At 37.4% G+C, this 23,329-nt stretch overlaps 1 protein-coding gene across 2 annotated transcripts in view; it reads right to left on the bottom strand.

Moving 5' to 3' along the window:
• kirrel1b (kirre like nephrin family adhesion molecule 1b) overlaps positions 1-21,113 on the bottom strand; it is a 52,385-nt gene extending 31,272 nt beyond the window's left edge. For both annotated transcript variants that reach the window (XM_081374262.1, XM_081374261.1), the window contains exon 1: positions 20,822-21,113. In XM_081374262.1, coding sequence (XP_081230388.1) covers positions 20,822-20,879 — 58 coding nt within the window. In that variant the 5' untranslated portion in view covers positions 20,880-21,113. The remainder of the gene's footprint in view (positions 1-20,821) is intronic.
• Between the last annotated feature and the right edge of the window lie 2,216 nt (positions 21,114-23,329).

Genomic DNA, 23,329 nt, shown 5'->3' with positions numbered 1-23,329 from the left:
TTTTTATGTTCTTCACACTAAGAAAGAAATGGCACTTTTAAGAACCATTCATTGAAAGGTTCTTTGGGGAACCAAAAATAGTTCTTCTATGGCACTGCTGAAATCCCCCTTTTGGAACCTTTATTTTTAAGAGTGAATATGCTTACAAAATCTATAACACATTTTTAATAATATTTAAATTAAGGGTGAAGATGTAAATTGTCCGAGACTGGATATCACTTTTGGCCACTACTATATATATATTTGGATAAAAGTGATAAAAGAGTCTGCCAAACAAATGTAAGTTTACTAACAATGCCAGTTAGAAAAAGAACAGAGGAGGAGATTGCAGCACCATCAGAAATCACTCCCAAAACCAATTGCTGACTTCATAAGCACAAAACCCCTCGGCTTCCTATGATTGCGAGGCTGTTGTGAGAACAATGTACTGATTTTATAAGTTTGGGCTGTGTATTCCTTCTCTGTCATTTGAAGAATTCTGGGAATCCTTCAGCCTAATGCCAATGGATCTGGACCTCTGCCCTAAAGGTTGCAAGTTCAGTTACAAATAGAGATGATCCAAACACTGAGACACGATTACAGTGATTAATCCTGCTCTATCTATTCTGCCCTTGAGATACAAACTTAACCCCGAGCTGCTGTGGGAGGAACTGTCCCTGCAATACATTTTCTGCAAATCACTTTAGATGACTAACTAACCAATAGACTGTCTTCTAGAAGCAAAAACAAATACCCTTCAATGCTGACATCTCAAACCAATTGGATATAATTAATGAAATAATTTGGGAATAAACAGAATAAAACAACATTGCTTATTACACAGTTACACAATTAAAAGACAACACCTTTATATTATAAATATGTAAACAGATATTAAACTTATTCAAGCAAACCTCTGTATTCTTGAGAACTCGTTCAGCTCAGATTGAGTAATGAAATTGAAAGAATTTATGCATCGGCTTTATACATCAAGCATTGTGTGAAAGGTTTAATACAATGGATATTTTTTTCAGACTCTGGAATGCCAATGTCACACGTAAAGGTCACTTAGCAGCTAGATAATAAAATATAATAATAATAATAATAATAATATTAATTTAGATAACATTTCTGGATAAAGGGAGCATCACTTTTTTCTTTCAAACAGAGATCACAATTCTCCCACGATTCTGAACAGACAACTAAATAAAATAACGTAATTTACTAGAGGTTCTGACAAAATGTTAATTGCTGCAGGCTATTTAAAATGCTTAATTTGATTTTTAATTTATTTAAATGAATGATTCAATGACTCACTCATTTAATTACTGGATGAATCAGTGTTTTTTGAACAAATCTATGGGATCAATATCCCGCCTAAAGTATTGCAGCGACGGATCAAAAAATAATAAGCGTGAATCAAAAATTTAAAAACACATGTAAAAATATATTGCACAAACTGAAAAAAATAATCCAAAATGATCAGAATAGCAAACAACGTGGTCACGGATCAAAATATAATAAGCGTAAATCAAGAAATAACAAGCATGAATAAAAACTTTAAACTCATTAAAAGTTATTTTGCACAAAACTTAAACTTATGGTCATGCTTTCTTAAAAAGTGTTTTCCTTGGTTTTATTACTCTGTACTTTGTGCTCTCTTGCATTTTCTGCTCATATTTTACTCTTTTGTACACTTGTGCTGTTTTTCTCTTCGTTCTTCTTTTTATGTTCTGCGCTTGCTTTCCCAAATGTTGCAGTTCGAGTTTCATGTAAATGGGGGCGTGCTTAAGTGTCACCATTGGTCCACTATTCTAGATTGACAGCTACTCCTCTAGCCAATCAATCGAAGAGGGGAGATGACGTCACACCAATGCAACTCGTGGCTACTGATGCTTATAAGAGATATATAAAACCGAGCAATAGGTGCTCTTAAAGTGATGAATAAATAGTAAGTGATGAATAAATAATAAGATATTAACTGCACGTGTTTAAATATTATACTTTCTATCTGAAGGTGTCTAGAATTTGTATCCCGTTTTCCCTTGTGGGAGACAGTGTGAAAAACTGATCCATTGTAGAGATTCTAAGAGTCAATGGTTTATGTTAATTTTTGTGCATTGTGCATAGTATGAGAATGAGATTGGGTGACCGATTTTAAAATAGAAGTTGTGATTTGAACAAGTACATAACAGGCATCTTAGAGTCATTTTATTTAGGTTTCTTGTAAAAAAGAAAAGACAAATAATTATTTTCATTTACATTATACTGTATTATAAGGAATTTTCCTCCTTTTTCCTGCGTCTTTGCAATGAAGAAAGCTTGCTTTTTTCCACAATGAAGGAGAAAGCTTTTTAATAAAATGAAGAACTGCTGTGTTGATAACCAGAAGAGACTTTTGGAAATGAAGCTGTTTAATTTGATTTTTGCGGTTCTCTGAGTGTTCAAGATTTCAGACAGCTACCTTGACAATGTGGGATGACTGCAGAAAAACAAAAGAGGAAGTGGGGCCTGCAGCCGCCCTCCTGAAAGAGGAAGTTAACACTTCTGAGAGGGGTCAGCATGGGGAGACTGAGACAGTGCAAAGGTGACAATTCACTTGAGACTTTTACTAAAGACAATTTTGCCATGCATTATGACATTTTGTGGCAGGACGGATCAAAAGCCAGACCGAGGAGAGTGCCATCACAGCCTGACGATCTAATGTATCAGCCTGAAGTTCAACTTGAACTTCAATTGAACGGACAATTGAAAATTGATGTCCTAACGTTTAGACACTGTCGCAAGGGGAATGCCACAGTGTGTCTACGTTCAGTAGTTTCTGTCGTCGTAAAAGTTGTTACCGTTCAGATTTGGTGGTATTCCACACCTAATATATATATTCCCCATTCAGTTCATAAACTGCTAAGGCAGACAAGAATGTATGAACCTCTGAATCTCTGGTGTGTGAAAGTGAGTGTGTAAAAAATGGTGTTCTAAGACAAATAAATTATGTCAATCAAAACAGCTGTATCTAAATTTATTAAGTGGGCCCACAGGGTAAAATATCCCAGAGGGTAAAATATACCCAATAAAATAACGGCCATGGATGATTTTGGCTAACTATCCTGAGCTGGGTTATTGTTGTGGCAGAAAGAAACAGTGCCACACCTGCGCAGCGTATAACTTTGGGAAGGCAGAGAGCAAGCAAGCTTGCCCTGTCCACTCCATATTTAACTTTTTCCTTTTGCCGGATGTCATGATGGATTTCATCGAACAGAACTGATTCTGTTCCAAATGTATAAAATATTGTCTTGTTACTGTTTAACATGAAATTTCACAGGTCTCATCAAAAAAGGATGACCGGCCAGACAAGCAGATGAGTTAAATGATGTGTCACTAACAAAAATACTTAAGGTCTCCATTCACAGGTTGTTCTTGTGGTTCACTCCACAAACAAGGTCTAGTGGAGTGCGGTTGTGTTCTGAGGAAAAATCTTGCAACTATCAGCAAGAGTGTGACTCCGCCATCCAAGCATCTCACCTTAAACTACACACAACACACCAACGCCAACGCCAATGCGAAGTATAAAGTGGGGGATTAAGGATGTGCTAGTAACGTACCTTCCTTGCCAGCGAGGGAAAGCCCATTGCGACGGTTCGCAAAGAGTCACCCTGGTGAAGATGGAACGTCCATGGGGCAACGAGATGATCAACACACCTGGAGGAAGATGTGGGCGAACTAATGGTTTAAGCTTAGCATAATAATTAATTCTGTGTGATGTTTATTGATGTTTTATTTGCTTCAATCAAACTATACCGATTTGAACAAATACTGCATCATTTGAAAATGTTTCAGGTACACGTAAATTGAGAAGAGGAAAATCTCTTAATTCTGTAGAGTATAGGGACACTGACTAGGTACATTACTGTAAAAATAATAAATAATATAGGGACTATTTTTGAAGAAACTGGAGGGTTTTAAAATCCTAATGCAGACATCATAGATCCTAAAAAAAAAAATTTATAGTGGCAATAGTTGTTCTCTAATAAGAGTATGGATGATAAATTACTTTGCCGGACTAGGTCCGAATAGATAATTGGGTAAACTTCTATAGCGATGAATGAATGACTAAATTAAATATATTTTAGGTGTTTCCATTTGCTAAAATAGCAAAAGAAAAACTTTCAAAAGGAGATTGATTTTGGGAAACATATTTAATTTCTGGATTATTATTAAGTTGAAGAGCTTTATAGTATAACCAACTTTCCAACTTATTAAGATATTAATGTTTTAATGAAGCCCAGAGCATGAATTAAAACAAATTATGCAGGGGGTACAAAGTTAAAACCTAGACCAAGAACAATTTTAGACCAAGACCCAAACATGTTACATTTAAACTATAAAGACAAATTCATTAGAAGAATTAAAAATCCCGGAATTGGTCGTGGATTACGACCAGAGAGGGGAAACTGTGGTAGATTTTTAATAGGTTAGATAAAATAGTATAAAATAGTAAAATAGTAACTGTATATTAAAGGGGTCATATAATGCCATTTTTGTATAAGCTAATATAATTCTTTAGGGTCTAAATTAAAAGTTTGTAATACACTTTAATTAAAAATTCTCATTAGTATTGTAAGAAAACACTCATTTTACGTGGTCAAAAACAGCTCTGTTTTCAGCACGCCGGTTTAGTGCATGTGTCTTTAAATGATAATGAGCTTTGCTCACCCCGCCCCTCTGTTCTGTGCGTACACCGTTTGTAACACAATAACCATAACGCGTTGTTCATTATAAACGTGGGATTATGAATTATATTGAGAACGTCGTACATAGAAAACATGCCGTAATGTACCCTGAGTGTAAACCTTAGATGCATTCGTCGTGAAGCGTGCTAGCGATTTGCAAAGATTAATATAAATATTAATATAAAGGTTAATAAAACGTTACACTCACTTCTTCTTCTGGAGGTGTAACAGGAACACGAATAGTTGGTACTGATCCTTTTTTCAGGAGCAGCTTCTTAGCAAAACCAGCGTTATACTAACCCTCGTTTGTAAAGCAGTCTGGTGTGTGAAATGATTTGTGCAAACATGAAAGCATTGCTGTTGATCGTGGGGAATATTCCCTTCGAAAACAAACTCAGTCACTGTGTCTTCAGCTGTACGGATTTAGGAACATCAAAATGACCACGCTGGTCCGCGCGGACTATGATTGACAGCTCGCTCACGAGCGAGGGCGGGTCTGTGTTGAAACACTGCTGTCAATCAACAATCGTGGGAGGGGCGTCGATTTTGTGACGTCACAAAATCGAACGGCTTGATTTGAGATGGGGGGAAACATATAAGAAGATTAAAAAAAAAAACACTGGATGGATTTTTATCATTTTATGATGATTGTGTACAGGCACTGCCAACACACATTTCAGTACAATCAACTAGTAAAAGTGCATGTACCATTATATGACCCCTTTAAACTAACCATGTTTCTAACATCTAACGTTACTTCTCTTTTTAGGCCTAACATGATAACACTTTGAAACACAATGTACTAAAACGTTCTGTCCTGTGCTTTTGGATGTTGTATTTTTGCCATACCCCTTTGACTTTGGTTGTGTGAGTGTAAAAATAACAAGTTTGGGAATTGAAACTAGACAGATGACTAAATTTGAACCTTGTGATTAACAATGAAGTAATCATTAAAACAAAGTTTGCTTTACCTGGTAACAGGTAAATTGTGGGGAAATTATGTAATCCAGTATGACATTTTTGCCATACCTCCTTATTCTATAAAAACTGTTGTATTCTTTTAGTTAGTGGGATTCTCAATGGAATTTGTCTGAGATCCTCCGGCCTTGCTTCTTCTTGGGGGAGATTCTCTGAGAACTGCTCGGGATGAGGTGGTTTTTCAGGCAATTCGAAAAATAAATATTTTGCAAAACTGCAATGGAAACAGTTTTTGCGCATTTACAGGTCACCTGACGTAGATGACGCATTTTGTTGGACAGAATACAAGACAGAGTTCTTTATTAAATTCATAAAAGACCATAATGCCATAATCAAGACCTCGAAGCAGATATGAGTGAGAAACGCCCAGAAACACCAGCCGCTCCAAGTATAAGGGTCTTTCATTACCATTAATGATTGGATAACACACATACGCCTCCTTCGATTAATAATAATGGCCAGTGCGGTGGCTGAGATATAGTACATAAACCTACCACCATCTGTCGCCATGATTTTTGGAATGACTTTACTTATCGCGAGAAGAAAAAATTACCTTTTAGTCGCATAACATTGGTTAATTGAAACGCTGTCATTTTGCAATAGTTTTTTGTCGACATTTAGAAAAAATCCCAAAAGTTTTTAACAATCCAAACTATAAACTTTTATCCCAGTACTACTGTGACAATATGAATATTTGGAAGACTGAAAAGACTGTTCGTGAAGCTGTTTCATATCTATACTTGATAACTGCTCTCAATGGCGATGTGATTTTGTCAAAGGTTTAATAGACACAGTCGAATCGTTGTCATTTAGGAATGAGATTGCATGGGTGTTTGAATAGAGATCGCAAATGTTTATGTTTAATCGTGCAACTCTAGATAACAGTATAAAACTGAATTAGTGAAAATAAAGAATGATGCTACTGCTAAAAATCCTTTTTCTATGAAATTTGGCTCATCAGAATACTTGGTATTGAGAAACAGTATTAGGTTGTTTTTTCAATTGTTTTCTCATTAATTTCATTATGGTACTCATAATGATGATGATAATGATGTAAAAATGTCATTTTACAAAGGCCTACATTTGGCCTCAACATGGTTCCACTGGGGGAGATTGATATGATTGTTATCATACATTTAAAAGAACAATGAGCAGAACTAGAACAAAGGAAGCACATATATATTGGCTTGCTATTTCATGTAGAACTGGATTGCCAGGATCCATTTAAACATGTCAATGGCAAATGTCAAATGCATGAAACCATGTCAAAGATCACCTTAAGGCGAGCAGTAAACCTACTGGAAGCAAAACCTAAAAACTGTTGTTTTATAAACATGTGAAATTCCTATGTAAATATAAGTTTTACCTGAGCATCAAAATATCTTTCGTATATTTCTTCTCTTATTGCCTTATGTCTAATAATTTAATATTTGTATTATGTTAAAGCATGTGCATGTGAAGTGAGCACATTTATACCGCTTCTGTATTACTACTTCATTCATTTTTGGTGAGTATTGCTGTTTCTGCAAAATCCTATGTACATTCATTCTCCGTGTGTCATGTTTTACTACAGTCCGCAGTCTTGTGCATGAAAGGTGCTTTGTGTTCCTGCGGCTCTCTGATTGGGCAATGGTGACGAGGGTGAGTGTCTGATTGGCTGAGGTACTTTGTTCCGTCCACTTAGCTCTTGTCCCTCTCTGAGATCGTTCTCACCTCGTTTGCTCTCTTTTTTCCCTTCCTCTCCCTCCCAACCTATAACATATCATATATTTCTGTAAGTTTCTGCCATTCCCTTTGTGAGTTGCTATGGTTACCAGGTCTCTCGCACTCCCCCAGTTCACCCCTTCTCCCTCCCTCTCTGCCTCTGCTTCTAGGGTTGCTATAGTAACAGATTTACTTAAAAAAGAGACAGCGCAAAAAAGAAAAAAATTCCCCCTTCATGCCTCCCGCTCTTCCTTGCTGATAACTGCAGTGCTCTCGCACGTACATTCACATACTAACAACAATGCATTAGTAATGACATCATCAATATAGCACACCATAGACAAAATAATACAATGAATATTTATAGAAACCAATGAATACTGAGTCCATCTCTCTCAGATCTAGCACTAACATTGTTTCCATTCTCATTCAGTTAAGTTCATGCATATCTATAATATCAATTAAGACCAATTAGCTGTTAAGGCCGAGACACACCTTTGATACAATCTGTATTGTGAAAGGCGCTATATAAATAAAGTTGACTTGACTTGACACACCAAGCTGACGGTTGGCAGTCGGGCAATGTCGAGCCATTTTTGACGTCGGTCGGCTTAGTTTTTGGCTCTAGTCGGACGCCATCATGTTTTTTTGAGCCGATTTAGTATGTTGAATCGGCATCGGGCCTTCAGTGAGAGAGATAACTCTGATTGGCTGTTCAGTTTAGTGAACAAGTCAGTGCACGAGAAAAAAAGCGAAACTGAAGAAAGCGAGCAAAGAAGTCAGGACGGCACAGACAGCAGGCTGTTATAATTTTACATCATCTTATCTGAGCCTATCTAATATTTTCATAACAATGTGAGCCGACTGGATCGGCGTGATTGATTTAAAAAATGATAAGCAAGCGCTGTATTGTTTGTATGTCTGCAGTCCTAGTTTCAGTTTCCCTTTTTGAATGACGAAAACAGACTATTGATACTGCTGATATAGACAGTTATTTACATACACACTGGCACAGAACGCACATGCTAGTTGACAGCCGCCTGTAGTCCCTTTGGTGTGTTCAAGCGCAGCTTTTTGGCCGAGACGCAGCCGACGCGAGGCAACCCAGCAAACATTTGGACGTTTAATGACCGTTGAAAAGACGTCCGTCCGAGACGTCCCGTCATGGTTGAAAAATAGTTCCAAAATGGAAGTTGAACCGACGTCATTTCTGGCCGTGAATTCCACGTCTCTTCTGGCCGTGAATTCCACGTCTCTTCTGCGCGTCCCTGGACGTCTAAATGCGTCGTCATATGTGTTTAAATGTGTTGCTGCATAATTTAAGTGTATATATAAGCCTGCATATAAAATAATCACACACCTATTGTGTAACATCGTGAAAGACAATCAAGTCTTGAGGTTTAGCCTACACATCTTGACAAAGGTTCTAAAAAGGTCCAAAATTGGTCCAGTCAGACCTGAACGTCAATAAATGTTTTAATCACGTGGACATCAAAAACAATAACACTCTATTTGTAAACATAAGCAAAAAAGAAGCATGTTCTGATTAAGCACAACATTTTATTGATATTGAACAGCCAAAATTTCTCTTTATTTTTTTTCAATGTTTAACATTTCGTGAGCTTAGAATTATAAGGTTCTATCTCCACTTTTGGTTGAAATTGAGTTTTTGACAATCTGATCCATTAGGTGTTTATTAATGCCTGTGTGGTGTTATTTTTGTAAAAAAAAAAAAAAAAAAAATTGTTAGTAGTTATTAATAAAATAAAAGGTTCCATCTCACAAAACATAAACCGAGTTTAAAAACTTTGATGCTCAATAAACTACAATAAACGGAGATAGAACCTTATAATTCTAAGCTCTCGATTTGTTAACCAAACTAAAATACCAATTGCAAAATACTGAATTATTATATAAAGATAGTTCACCCAAAAATGAAAGTTATGTAATTTACTCACCAAATTCCAAACCTGTATGAGTTTCTTTCTTCTGCTGAACACAAAAGAAGATATTTTGAAGAATGTTTGTAACCAAGCAAATAGAGCATCCACTGACTACCATTGTTGGAGAAAAAATGATTATTAATGGGAAGCGACATCTGCTTGGTTACAAACATTCTTCTAAACATCTTTGTGTTTAGCATAGAAAGGTATACAGGTTTGAAACATGAGGTTGAGTAAATGATGACAATTTTCATTTTTGGGTGAACTATCCCTTAAACACATTGTTTGGCTCATTTTTGTATCCACCACCCCCAGCTCTTCCTGGAGTGTGTTTCAGGTGTTCTGCCATTGCTGCATCAATTTCAGTGTCTGTAGCATGTGGGCTCCACCTCTTCACAGCATCTAAGGGAAGAGAATATATTTCTTTTTAAAATAAATGAAAATTAAAAATTTGAGGTAAATGACATGCACTTATTTTCAAAATATTTGTATGGTCTTCAGCTAAATTCAAAACAGCATTTCTCCCCTGCCTCTTCAATACCACTGTGGTGCCCTTGAGAAAGACCCTTAACTAGGTGTGTAACAGTGAGAAAGTGAACAGGACATTTCTGATAAAGACAGGTGGGCTGTGATGTCCCCTGAATAGACATGTTTAGCAATTCTAAAATTACAAAATATTTTTAAAGCAGTTACTGAAAACATACATGTTCAAATCCAGCTAAACATTTCATTCTACTTCAGATAATTTACTTTCTGAAAGAAACTCTCAAAAGGCTACATTAATAATTTACAGTAATAACTTTGACTGTATCATTAAACATACTTTATACTATGGTACCGTTGTATAAGTTCAAAGCAACTTTTAGCCTACTAGCTAATTTTAGCCAAACTCAGTTAACGTTAGCCAATTTCAGTTGACAATGTGGGCATCATTTCTTTCGGTTCATTCATGTCAAACAAGTAAAACTCTAGCACGTGAATCTAATAATACAAAATGTACGTACCCAACAGTAGATTTTTAATAATATGGGCCTCAATTCCTCCTCTCTTCGTGGTTGTTCAAACTTCAGTGTTCCGGAGTGACTGAGTCTATGGGGAAAACGCGTTAACATCTCGTGAGATAATCTAACCTATCGCGGGATTTGGTAATGTCGGGAGATCTTTTGTTACATCTTGGCAGCACAGTTTTGGCAATTACATCCAACTCAGACATAAATGGTGACCAGATATATTTCTGTTTTACATGCATACATTCCATAAAAAAAAAAACAAAAAAAAAAAACACAACGTATCAGGTTGAAATAATGACTAAAATGCAGAGGCTTTGCATTCACTTAACCACACTGGGAACTGTGAGATTATAATTTATTTAAACAAGATAAAGTAAATATATTTACTTTGTATACAATTCGTGTATTTCATAAAGATAATTCCTGGGGGTTTTTTTTTCTGTCTTGCTTGACTAGATGTGTAAAGGACGTCAGTGGACGTGTATTCACAGCCTTGACGTGTAAAGGACGTCAGTGGACGTCTTCACACCTCTTAAAAACTACTTGGGCAATTAAATTAATTTTTGCAGTATTAACCATGCAAGGATTAAGCACAGCTTTTGCATATTTCACAAGGATTCCATGATGGAGGGTCATGATGGACTATAAATGCACGTGTAAAAGACGTCGCCAGGTGACGTCCTCTCACCCGATACTATAGACGTGTAAAGGACGTCAGTGGACGTATTCACAAAACTTATTAAAACTTTAATTTAATAAAAAATGTAATTAATTATTGCAGTATTAACCACGCAAGGATTAAGCACAGCTTTATCACAATTGATTTCATAGAGGGTCATGATGGACTATAAATGCACGTGTAAAAGACGTCGCCATGGTGACGTCCTCTCTCACCCGAAACACAACATGGTATATATTGAACTACACGTAGCTAAAAGTCAAAATAACAATTATACATGCAACCTCAGATAACTGTAGACATGCACACATGTATCTGAATGCATTTTTAGGAAATGTTCTGTGTTACATATTTTTACCGATTTATGCCGTCATACCGCGACTATTTTTGGCCAGGGACACGACGTTGCCGTCGGACCAATGTTAGTCAGGTCCGAATCTTCAAGATTGTGTAACCCTGTAGGCATTTTTGAGGAAAAGTTGTTATACCACATTTTTAGAAAGTTCAATGTCTCCTGAATAAGGATCCACCGTATAACATTGAAATAAGGGTCCCATTTTCTTGTAATTGTCATTGAAACAATAGGTGCATTATTCAAAGCCAAAACACTACAGGTGGATAGGGTAAAAATTTTAAGTTATAGATATCACCATAAAACCTTTCCAGTTTTTCACTTACATAGAGACAGACATTTTTTGTATTACAAGTTTTCTGAAATGTCATGTTTACATATGCAAATGAGGCATACCAGTATATATATATATATATATATATATATATATATATATATATATAATTCGAGGGGCAGGCATACCAGTGCGCGGTTCCCCCTTTCGGGCTAGCCCTGTCTCTTCGCGTCTTCACAAAGGTTGTCGAGGCAGCCCTTGTTCCTCTCGACGACTGGCTGATCCTAGCTCACTCTCGAGACAAGGTTTGCGAACACAGGGACCTAGTGCTGCGGCACCTAGCTTGTCTGGGCCTTCGGGTCAACTGGGAGAAGAGCAAACTCTGCTCCGTGCAGAGGATCTCTTTTCTCGGTATGGAAATCGACTCGGTCGCCATGTGCGTGCGCGCGCAGTCACTGCTAATTTGCCTTCGTCAGTTCGAGGGCAAGAGTGCGTTTCCACTGAAACTATTTCAGAGGCTCCTGGGGCATATGGCATCCGCAGCCGCAGTAACGTCGCTCGTCTTGCTTCATATGAGACCGCTTCAGCTTTGGCTTCGCGATCAAGTCCCGAGGTGGGCATGGCAACAAGGCACGCTCCGAGTCCCAGTGACTGCCTTCAGACCTTCACCCCGTGGACGAACCTCAGTTTTCTATGGGCTGGAGTGCCCATAGAACGAGTTTCCTGGCATGTTGTTGTATCAACAGATGCCTCCATAATGGGCTAGGGCGCCATGTGCAATGGACATGCTGCCGCAGGCTCCTGGACAAGACCCCAGCGCCTTTGGCATGTCAATTGCCTCGAGTTGCTGGCTGGACGTCTCACCCTGCACTGCTTCTGCAGGACCTGAACCGTGCAGCTGATATGTCTCGGTTTCGGCCTCTCGCTGGAGAATGGGGACTCCATCCCCAGTCGGTTCATCTGATTTGGGATCAGTTCGGGGACGCACAGGTAGATCTGTTTGCCTCCCACGACTCTTGCCACTGCGACCTGTTTTATTCCCTGACCGAGGGCACGCTCGGCACGGATGCACTGGCGCACAGCTGGCCGCGGGGCCTCTGCAAGTATGCGTTTTCCCCCAGTGAGCCTTCTTACGTAGACTTTGCGCAAGATCAGGGAGGACGAGGAGCAGGTAATTTTGGTTGCCCCGTATTGGCTCAACCGCACCTGGTTCCAAGAACTAGTACTCTTCGCGACAGCACCTCCCTGGCCAATTCCTCTGAGAAAGAACCTGCTTTCTCAGGGACGGGGCACCCTATGGCACCCTCGTCCCGATCTTTGAAACCTCCATGTGTGGTTCCTGGATGGGACGAGGCAGGTTTGAGTACCCTACCACCAGCGGTGGTGGCTACCATCACTTCCGCTAGACTAGAGCATCGTCCACGAGACATGCCTATGCGTTGAAGTGGAACCTCTTTGTCAACTGGTGTTCTTCTAAACTTAAAGAACCCACGAAAGGCCCGATCAGTGTCGTGCTTTCCTTCTTGCAAGAAGGGTTGGAGCGAAGGTTGTCTCCCTCCACCCTGAAAGTGTATGGTGCCGCCATTGCCACACATCATGATGCAGTTGATGGTAAGTGCATTGGAAAGCACGACCTGATCATCAGTTTCCTGAGAGGAGCGAGGAGACTGAATCCTCCTCGCCCTCCTCTCGTTCCCTCTTTGGACCTCTCTGTGGTTTTAACTGCCCTGCAGAGTGCTCCCTTTGAGCCTTTGCAATCAGTGGAGCTTAAGTTCCTGTCAATGAAAACAGTGCTCCTGGTTGCATTGGCCTCCATCAAGAGGGTAGGGGACCTGCAGGCATTTTCGGGTGACGAAGCGTGCCTGGAATTTGGACCGGCTAACTCTTACGTGATCCTGAGACCCCGGCCTGGATATGTGCCCAAGGTTCCCACCACACCCTTTCGAGACCAGGTGGTGAACCTGCAAGCGCTGCCCTTGGAGGACGCATACCCAGCCTTGGCACTGCTCTGTCCAGTACGCACCCTCCATACTTACATAGACAGGATGCATTGTTTCAGGACTTCAGACCAGCTCTTTGTCTGTCATGGTGGGAAGCTGAAGGGAAAGGCTCTCTCCAAGCAAAGGTTGTCTCACTGGATAGTGGACACCATTGCTTTGGCTTACCAGCAGCAAGGTCGACCATGCCCCCTTGATGTGACGGCCTGCTCCACCCGGAGTGTGGCATCCTCTTGGGCTCTAGCGCATGGCGCCTCGCCAACAGACATATGTAGATCTGCAGGCTGGGCGACACCTAACACGGCCTCTGGGCAACCCCCACGTGTGTAGTCCACTGTAAGCCTCTCTGAGCATGTGTCTTTCCCTCGGCAAGCTACCTTGCCACCCCTGGGTTTGAAATATTCCACCTGCAGCTGGACACCCCAGTGATTCTCAATATGCAGCCCCCTGGGGTCATGTGTATTCCAAGTCCCCCCCTTCGGGCTGGGCATAATTGCATATTTCCACTGATATATGCTTCCCAGTGTACCTTGGCATAATTCCAGCAGCCATTAAAAACTATCCCTTTCATGTTAATGTTGTTTTTTCATTGTTTACATGTTTAAATATTCTGAGAATGCATAGTTTTAGTTCTAATGTTTAATGTTTAAACTGCAATAAATGCATTAAAACTTTTTTTTTTTTGGCAGCCATTTTGTTTTTATTGTTTATGCCAAAACAGTGATGTTTACAACTTGTTATACGGCAGAAATGGATTCAGCACCTAAAAATCATATAGAAACAACACTTGAAGTACTTTTCCTCAAAAATGCCTACTGCATCTTATCCAGGGCTATTTATCTATTTTGGGACCTGACTATGTTTGCTGGGAACAGTCTGCTTTCGTTGCCCCTAGTTCTTTGACATTGGCTTGGTGTTGGTGTGTCCCGGGCTTTAGAGGCCACTGTTGGGATTCTGGATCATGAAGGCACACACTGAGAGCACATGCTCTCAAAATCAAAATCAAAGTTACAGTATCTTTCGCTTTTATTGAGGTAATTTTTTATACAAATCTGTATACAATTTTTTATAAAAAACTTTTTACTCCGGTGAATATTTCTTGAATAAATTTGGTTTTGAAAGTCTCATTAAAAAAAAAAAAAAACATTTACCTTTTGTGACCCATGTTGTCACAATGGGAACCTACTTGTTATTAACACTAACTTACAAATAAATATGTAAATATTAGTTCAAAAAGTCACCAAATATATATTTGTATTTAAAATACCTAATGGCTTTACAGCAGTAGCCTAATGTAAGCCATTAAACAATTATGAATCACAAAAATTATATTCATGAAACTGCATGAATAGAATATCAATATTGATCAATATACTGTACTGTCTTACACATTATTTTGTACTACCAAAATTATAAATTTTAGTATTGTTTATACAATATTATGTAGTTTATATTATATTATATTATATTATATTAGTTTTAAAAATAATTAATTTAATTTAATTTAATTTAATTAGTTTTAATTTGGTATGTTCTGTTTTTTATTTTAATTTTAATTTCAGTTCAAGTTTTTGTAATTTTATTAATTTTTGTTATTTTAGTACATCAAGAGTAAAATAAATAAATAAATCTAAATAAAATAAAATGAGTTTAAGGTTTTTTTATCAAGTTTTATTTTTCAGTTAATGTGTATTTTATTTCAAGACTTGAAATAAAATACACATTAACTGAAAAATAAAAATTCAAGTCCAGTGTTTTTATTTTTTAAGGTTAAAGGGTTAGTTCACCTAAAAATGAAACATCTGTCATATACTCACCCTCATTTTGTTCCAAACCCGTAAGACTTTCATTCATCTTTGTAACAGAAATGAAGGTCTTTTTAATGAACGAAAGCACTACAACGTATGTGTGACGTGTCAACGCGTGAATACGTCAAAGATTAATATTTTGTAAATTAAGTGGAAAATTATGTAAACACGCGGGTGAGTAATTACTGACAGAATATTGATTTTTGGGTGAACTATACCTTTAACTATAACAAAAAAAATCTTACTGAAATTGTAAAACAGCAACAGACAAGCTTTAAAGTATGTGTTTGACACAAAACCTAGTTACTTGTGACAATTCGCCCCGGTCTTTATAAATACAATTCTTTGAAGCTATCATTGTGTATCACAAAACCCCTTAGAATAATACCACTACTAGGTGTTCACATGGTTACAGTTTAAAAATAGCTGGACAAATGTGTGTTCATGTGTGCCTTTGAGTATGTGTGCATGTACACCTGTATTCGCAGTCTCCTCCTGTATCCACAAAATCTCATTCTTGTCCAAACGTGCACGTATGTCTTCACACCTGTGCCCCAGTTATTCATCTAACAAAATTACTGCTGCCTACCAGTAACCCACTGGAGAGATCTCCAGCCCAGACAGATCTGGGACTGATATTTCTTCTACACAAGCATTTAAATGAGATGTTTCCTGATGATCATCTCTGCACTGAAATTAACGACTGTCTGGTCTTGTATTAGACATGTATATGTATATACCAGTCCATGCACAAATGACTATATATAAAACAACTATTGCAAGTGTGTCAAGCAACATGGTGCACACTAATAATAATATACTATGCAAAGCAATCAGCTCTTTATAAATAGAAATCCAGGCATTTGGAGCCGGCATTCCATCACTGTAGTTGTTATAAGTAAACACTGCTTGGTCCATCTGCCAAATAAATGTAATGCTCACTAGTTTCGCAAGTAATTAAACAGACTTGCATAGCTAAAAATATCAACTGCAATGCATCAATGTTTCTCTTACTGTCTCACATTGGTGTAAGTGTCATCTAAAATAAATGTTCATCTATGGCTTTATTAAAAAATTGCAGGAAAACATTCACACACTGGAATGCCACTGGTGCATGAATGAAAAAAATGTACGTGTACAAAGTTATGACTGAAATAACCAGTAGCCAGTCTGACTAGATAACTTCACACAACTTCTACAGTAAATGTTAATGAACCTTTTTGATATTCTTTGAAATTTTACATCAGTCACATTAAACATTTATGTCTCAACACAAATCGCACAGTGCATACAAGAGCAAGTTAACATTGGTCCTGCTGTTTCCACCTGGTATTAGATGCGTTTTTGCTAATCCGATCACAAGTGTATACGGTTCTGGAGAAATTTTAATATTAAAAGGTATTAGAGTTCTACATTTCCACTCCTCACTTATTAATTTTTTTAAATTAAATTTCCAGAATGGTGCCCGCCCGCTTTTTTAGCGGCGTTGTTTCCTTAAGTATTTTTTCCATTAATTTCCCCCAGTGATTTTAAAAAAGTATTTGTGAAAGCATTATAAGCCCCGGCCATTTTTGTTTTGAATCACAAATTTTAATTTGAAGCAAAAAAGTATTCGAAAATTGGACAAAAACAGAAAGGTACAAGACTGTGTACTCAACGGCTTTAGTGAGGGAAAGAACTAGAATCCCATGAAGCACTGCAAACAGCATGATCGAATTAAAAATGGAGAAATATAAACTACTCGTTTAAAAATATTGATTATATATAGCCTAAAAACAATATATTTTAATTTTTTATTGCAAAATATGCATATATATTCAAATACTTAAGTAGTTTGATTACATTATTTGCAGTGCTTCATGGGAGTGGGTGGAGCTAATAAGATCTTTTGCTAGTCTCTGGTGTAATTTTCTGTACAGCATCATGGGTAATGTAGTTTTTCATCACAAATTCCGCTGTTAAACACGATTATTTTAAAACTAAGTTCAAATAATGCGGGCTATGGCTTCAACAGAAGCAAATATATCAATGAACAACTTCGTAGCTCACTGTAAGGCTGCCTTTAAAGGTTTATAAGTTATCGTTAAAAATCTATTTCACTATGGAGAAATTAGAATGGCTTTTTTACTTTCAGAACTGTTGCACTCAGATAACAGCAAATTCCAGTGCACTCAACTATAAACAAACCTTCAAACTCATTTTGCACACAGAATTGCCGAGTTTACCTAATGTGACGTATAGGCAAAATAAATGTTTGTCCCAATGTTTGTTTATAAAACTATAATGCTTTTTGAATCATCTGTGAATGAAAGTAATGCTGGTGTTGATGAACTGAAGGGAGTTCAATATATGTAGATGAACAGGAATATAGAGGTTTCTTGGAATGCAAACAGCTGCTTCTAAAAATAAAATGTAAAAAACTGAAGCTAAATTATTTCAAATTAATTTATATAAATCATAAATAGGCCCAAATAAACTCTGATTCTGCCCTAGTGAAAGAATACAAAAAGGGTTGTGTGTGTGTGTGTGTGTGTGTGTGTGTGTGTGTGTGTGTGTGTGTGTGTGTGTGCGTGCGTGCGTGCGTGTGTGTGTGTGTGCGTGTGGCCTGATAAACCCTAAATTATGAGGATTATTGGCTCCCCACAAAGATGCCAATATCCAAAATCCGTGTCCTTGTGGGAAATTATTAGTCCTCAATTATTGGTCATTTTCTGAAAATGTGGAAAGTTTTCTGCGATGGGTAGGCTTAGGGGTAATGGATAGAATACCGTTTGTATAAAAACCATTATGTCTATGGAAAGTTTTCATAAAACATAAAAACCCAGCATGGTCATTCTTATGGAATTTACTGAATTCAATTCAAAGAGACAGTGTATGTAAAAATGTATTCGCAAGCGACTTATTGCCACGAATTCATTCTGCTCTTATTTCTTGAATGTTTTGACAATAAGGCAAACTGGAAAGAACATCAAAACCAACAAATAATGTAAAAGATCTAAAAAGGTCAGCATTTTTCTTCTGTACAGTCTGGTCACATGGTCACGGTGCGTTTACACAAGGGCTCTTGAGAGCACACCAGGAATGTTAAACGATAATACTGCAGACTAATTAAAAAATAACATCATTTTCCTCTTCTGTCCTCCCTCCGTCTTTTCTTTCCCTCCCTTTGCATTCCTTCCCTTGACAGATTGAGTCGGGCCTGTCTCCTTATCTCTCCATCACGCTATCCCTCCATCACAACATGTCTGTGTCACTTGGTGCTCTCACTCGAAATCAATCCATCACTCTCTCTCTCTTTCTCTCCTCCGAATCCCTCCATCAGAGAAAGTTGCTGACACTTCCTGCAAACAGGTCTCACCTCCCTCAATCTCTTTCTTTCATCACCTCTCTGTCTCTCTCTATACCACCATCTTCACATGAAAATCTGCTAACAAGTATGAGATCTGAGAGAACACACTCTCTGATCTTCACCTACACACCTAAAGATATTTGCAGACACACCGGTTGAAAGAAGAAGCACAGAATGGCTGTGTTATTATCTCTAATGTTCTGTTGAGGTTGAATCTGCTGTCTTTACATTTGGAGCTCATGGGACCCCAATGATATGAGTCTAACAGCAGTTTCCCTTCAAATTATACATGTTCTTTTATTCTTCTGATAATAAAGAAATAGAAGGCCTCTCAAAATTGGCATCAATTGGCAAATTGGCGATAAATACATAGAAAGCACAGTGTTACTCACACAACGACAACAGGATAACAAACGACACTGAAATTATGCTATAAACATTAGCAAAAAACATTTATGTATAACAAAATAAAATAAATTTTAAATAGTAATAAATAATAGTAACACTTTACAATAAGGTTTCATTTGTTAACATCAACTCCATTAGTGAATGTGAACTATTAATGAAAAATACTTCTGAAGAATTTATGGTGTCTTTATTTTAAGGTGACGTAGTTACACGTTACTATGTAATAACAGTTAATTATGCATAAACCAAACCCTAACTCTATAGTAAGTACATAATTTTACTCAGTACTCACTTAAGTACAATGTAACTGCGTAACCTTAAAATAAAGTGTAACCGAGTTTATTAATCTTACCATATTCTAACATTTACTAATACCATATCAAAATCAAAAGTTGTATCTGGTAATATTATTTAATGGACCTCAGCTAAACTGAACTATCAATGAAAAGTTGTAACCCTTATAACATGGATGTAACAAATGCATTGCTCACTGTTAATTAATAATGCATTAACTAACATTAACTAATGGGACCCTACTGTAAAGTGTTACCTAAATAACTTATAATTATATACAAATTAGTTTTTATTAGGCTACTATTACTTTTTAAATAAAATCCAAACAAAAGTGTTCATTCAGGGAATTCTGGGAATGTCCCTTTCTCCATAAACTATATAACAATTCATATATATATATAATTGGTTTTATTTATTTAGCCTACTAATAACAAATATTATAAATATCATTGAATAAGAGTTTACTATTGAAATATTTTAAGGTAGCCTAGTTCATAATAATGTTTTATTTCTAGTAATAACACGTTGTTTAAATATTTTGTTAAAATTACATGCATATCTTACATTAGGCCTATGTAACGTGTACATGTCTTACATATTTAGATGCATGTATAATACATCGCATTATTTTCAGTTAGCCTAATGTATTTATATATTTATTTATTTATTCCCATGCATTCTTGGCGGCAAAGCGAAGACCAATTTTTCATTCTCATTGACTTTACTTCACAGTCACTGCTACACTTTACACTACAGTCACGTTCGTCCGCGGACCTCATCTATAGCCACTGAAATTCGCGCACACGCCGTGTTTTCTTCCCAGTCAAATATCCCGTCACCGGTGATGAGTCCCAAGGTTTTCTACTGCACAGTCACGCGCACGCGAGCAAGACGGGAGGCACGAGACCCTGCACTACATAGGCTACTGTAGCGCGAGATGCACGGCGGCGGATCGGAGGTGTTACAAACATGATCCTGCAATTAGTAAGTAGGCTAATAAAAAAAGGAAATATAGCTACTGAGTCAATACAATTTAGATTTCTCTAAAAAACATAATTTTGCTCATTCAAAATTATTAGAATTTACACACACAGAAGGTCACCAGTGGGTGATACCGTTTAAAATCCACTATTTAAAAACCTTCAGACGAGACCATACAACAAAGCGCTTTTTAACCTATAGCGTTACCATAGTAACAAAGTTAAAACACCTTCAGAAGCGCGCGAGCGTGTGACAGAGCAAGAGAGACGGACACACTGAATTGAATTGAATTGCACAGAGTCATTTGGTCCCTTGTGAAGATACTCGTGTCTTACCTCTGTGAACACTGATGGCCAAAGTTAAAATCCAGAGGCAAGTCATGCTGAAGCCCATCTGCGCCTCTGTCACTCAGAAAACACACCATCAATTCATCTTCACACTGGACTCTGGAATCCCGCTGCTGACAATGTCATTCGCGTGCAGACGGTCTGCGTTCATTCAGCGCGCGTCTCTCTTCTCCTCAGCTCAGCAGAAGCGAGGGAGATGTGTGGAGGAGTGCGCTGGAAAATCTCTTTCTTTCAGCAAATCTCAGTTTTTGATTGTTGAGGAGGAGAGACGCAGCGCTCTGAGATCACCGGAGGACTCGCTCGGTACTGCTCTCTCTCTCTCTCTCTCTCTCTCTCTCTCTCTCTCTCTCTCTCTCTCTCTCTCTCTCTCTCTCTCTCTCTCTCTCTCTCCTCTCTCTCTCTCTCTCTCTCTCTCTCTCATTGCGTTTGTCGTCCTTACACGCTGCTCAATGTCACAGCTCGGCAGATCATATACAACCATGCAGACATAAAATTTCATATTCAGACGACCAAGATTATTCACTAAGGAGGAGCAATTTGTCTCAGGATGAGAATGAACAGCCCCAGTCATCGTAAATATACAGTATAGGGGAGACCGGGGCTTGTTGTCACAGGGGCAAGTTGTCACAATGACTACTGTCGTCCAGTTGCAAAAGTATTTGATTTCTCTAGTAGATTTCAAACACATGATTCACAGATTTCATTAATTCGGACATTTTTGTGAATTCTCTTCTCCAAATTAAAATGACAATTTTCATACTATATATATTTTTTAAAGCAATTGGGTTAACAAAGGAACATTACCATATTATGAAATTACATTTTACTAAAAAGGTGAACTGTGCTCTCAAAACATCAAATAATTTGTTTCACAGTGGCGGGATGGGGCAAGTTGTCACATCTGTTTTAGCCTGTGTTATGGCCACACCTATGATTTTTGTATCACATTTGCTATTTTGTTGTTGTTTTGTGAATTGTTTTTCATAATTGTTGCACTGTAAGTTTTCATTTTAAATACAGTTTTTTTTTTGAATAGATTTAATATTTCAGCCATCAAATTATTGTCATTAAACAGCAGGTTGCCTTTGTGACAACATACCCCATGGTATGACAAAAATATAGTAAAAGTGAAAATGTTCTTTTTTTAGAGCTAAGACTTTTAAATATAGGCTACCAATTATATGCTGATACAAAAATTGACTTTAAAATAAAATAAGGTAAAGTTGTCCCTTAAAGGAATAGTTCACTTAAAAATGAAAATTCTGTCATCATTTACTCACCCTCAAGTTGTTTCAAACCTTTATGAATTTCTTTCTTCTATTAAACACAAAATAAGATATTTTGAAGAATGTCAGTAACCAGACAGTTGATAGACCCCATTAACTTACATTGTAGGGAAAAAAATACTTTTTTTTTTACATAAAAGTATAAATGTAGCATGTTTTCTGATATAGAAACCCTAACAGTTGCACATTTTCACTTTTCATGTAAATAGTATTAACTAATAGCATTTTTTTTTATCATTCTTGAGTGTTAAAATACATTTCAATAATAATAATAAGCACTGAAATAGGTTAACCCAAATGTATATTTATTTTGAAGTTAACAAGGGATCTCTTTTTGTAACAAAAAGCAAATACTGTCTAAACAGACATCAAACAAATGGAACCCACAATGATGATGACCTCAGAGTTTAGTCCCGTTCAGATGACATCATCGGCCATAATACAAATCAACATACATGACAGAATAGCTCCACATGATATGAATATTTATTCAAAAGGAAGACTTATCATTAAAAAAAAAATCTAACAGAATGTACTGTAATAATACTTTTAGTGTTTCCTGCATCTGTTTGGTGGTCCAGTGTGAAAATCTTCCACGCACATAAACACAGACATCTGTGCTCACTTGAGTGTGTGTAGACTGTTCAAGGCAACACTAATCACATGAAATCATAAAAAAATGGCAGATTATCAAACAAAACAAAAGTCATGGAAAACTACCTACACCTTCCAGTCTAAGACATTTAGTTGTCATAAAAAATGATAAAAAATGGAACATAAAATTACAAACAACAATATGCACATCTACAGCAGAATAAAAGTAAACAACTTAATTTAAAATTAAGCACTGAGCTGATTGATCACTAACTGGAAGTTCTACTGCTTGTACAGGACAGAGAGAGAGAGAGAGAGAGAGAGAGAGAGAGAGAGAGAGAGAGAGAGAGAGAGAGAGAGAGAGAGAGAGAGAGAGAGACGTGTGGGGGAACGAAATGCATTATCGCCATCTTGCGGCGGTCGATTGTAACTGCTCATCTCAGAAATTCATTGTCTGCGGTCATTAATGAGGTATGTGAGGGAGTATGAAGGTGTAGCATGGGTTTTGCTTGTAATTGGTCAGTTGCCACTTAGTTGTGACCTACATGTGTGTTAACAAATGACCCTGTCATCCCACACAAACAAAAACATGCATAAACTTCAGAACTTTCATATA

This window comes from Scardinius erythrophthalmus (assembly GCF_964197995.2).
Source record: "Scardinius erythrophthalmus genome assembly, chromosome: 9".
Lineage (NCBI taxonomy): Eukaryota > Metazoa > Chordata > Actinopteri > Cypriniformes > Leuciscidae > Scardinius > Scardinius erythrophthalmus.
This window is presented reverse-complemented; position numbering and strand designations above follow the sequence as displayed.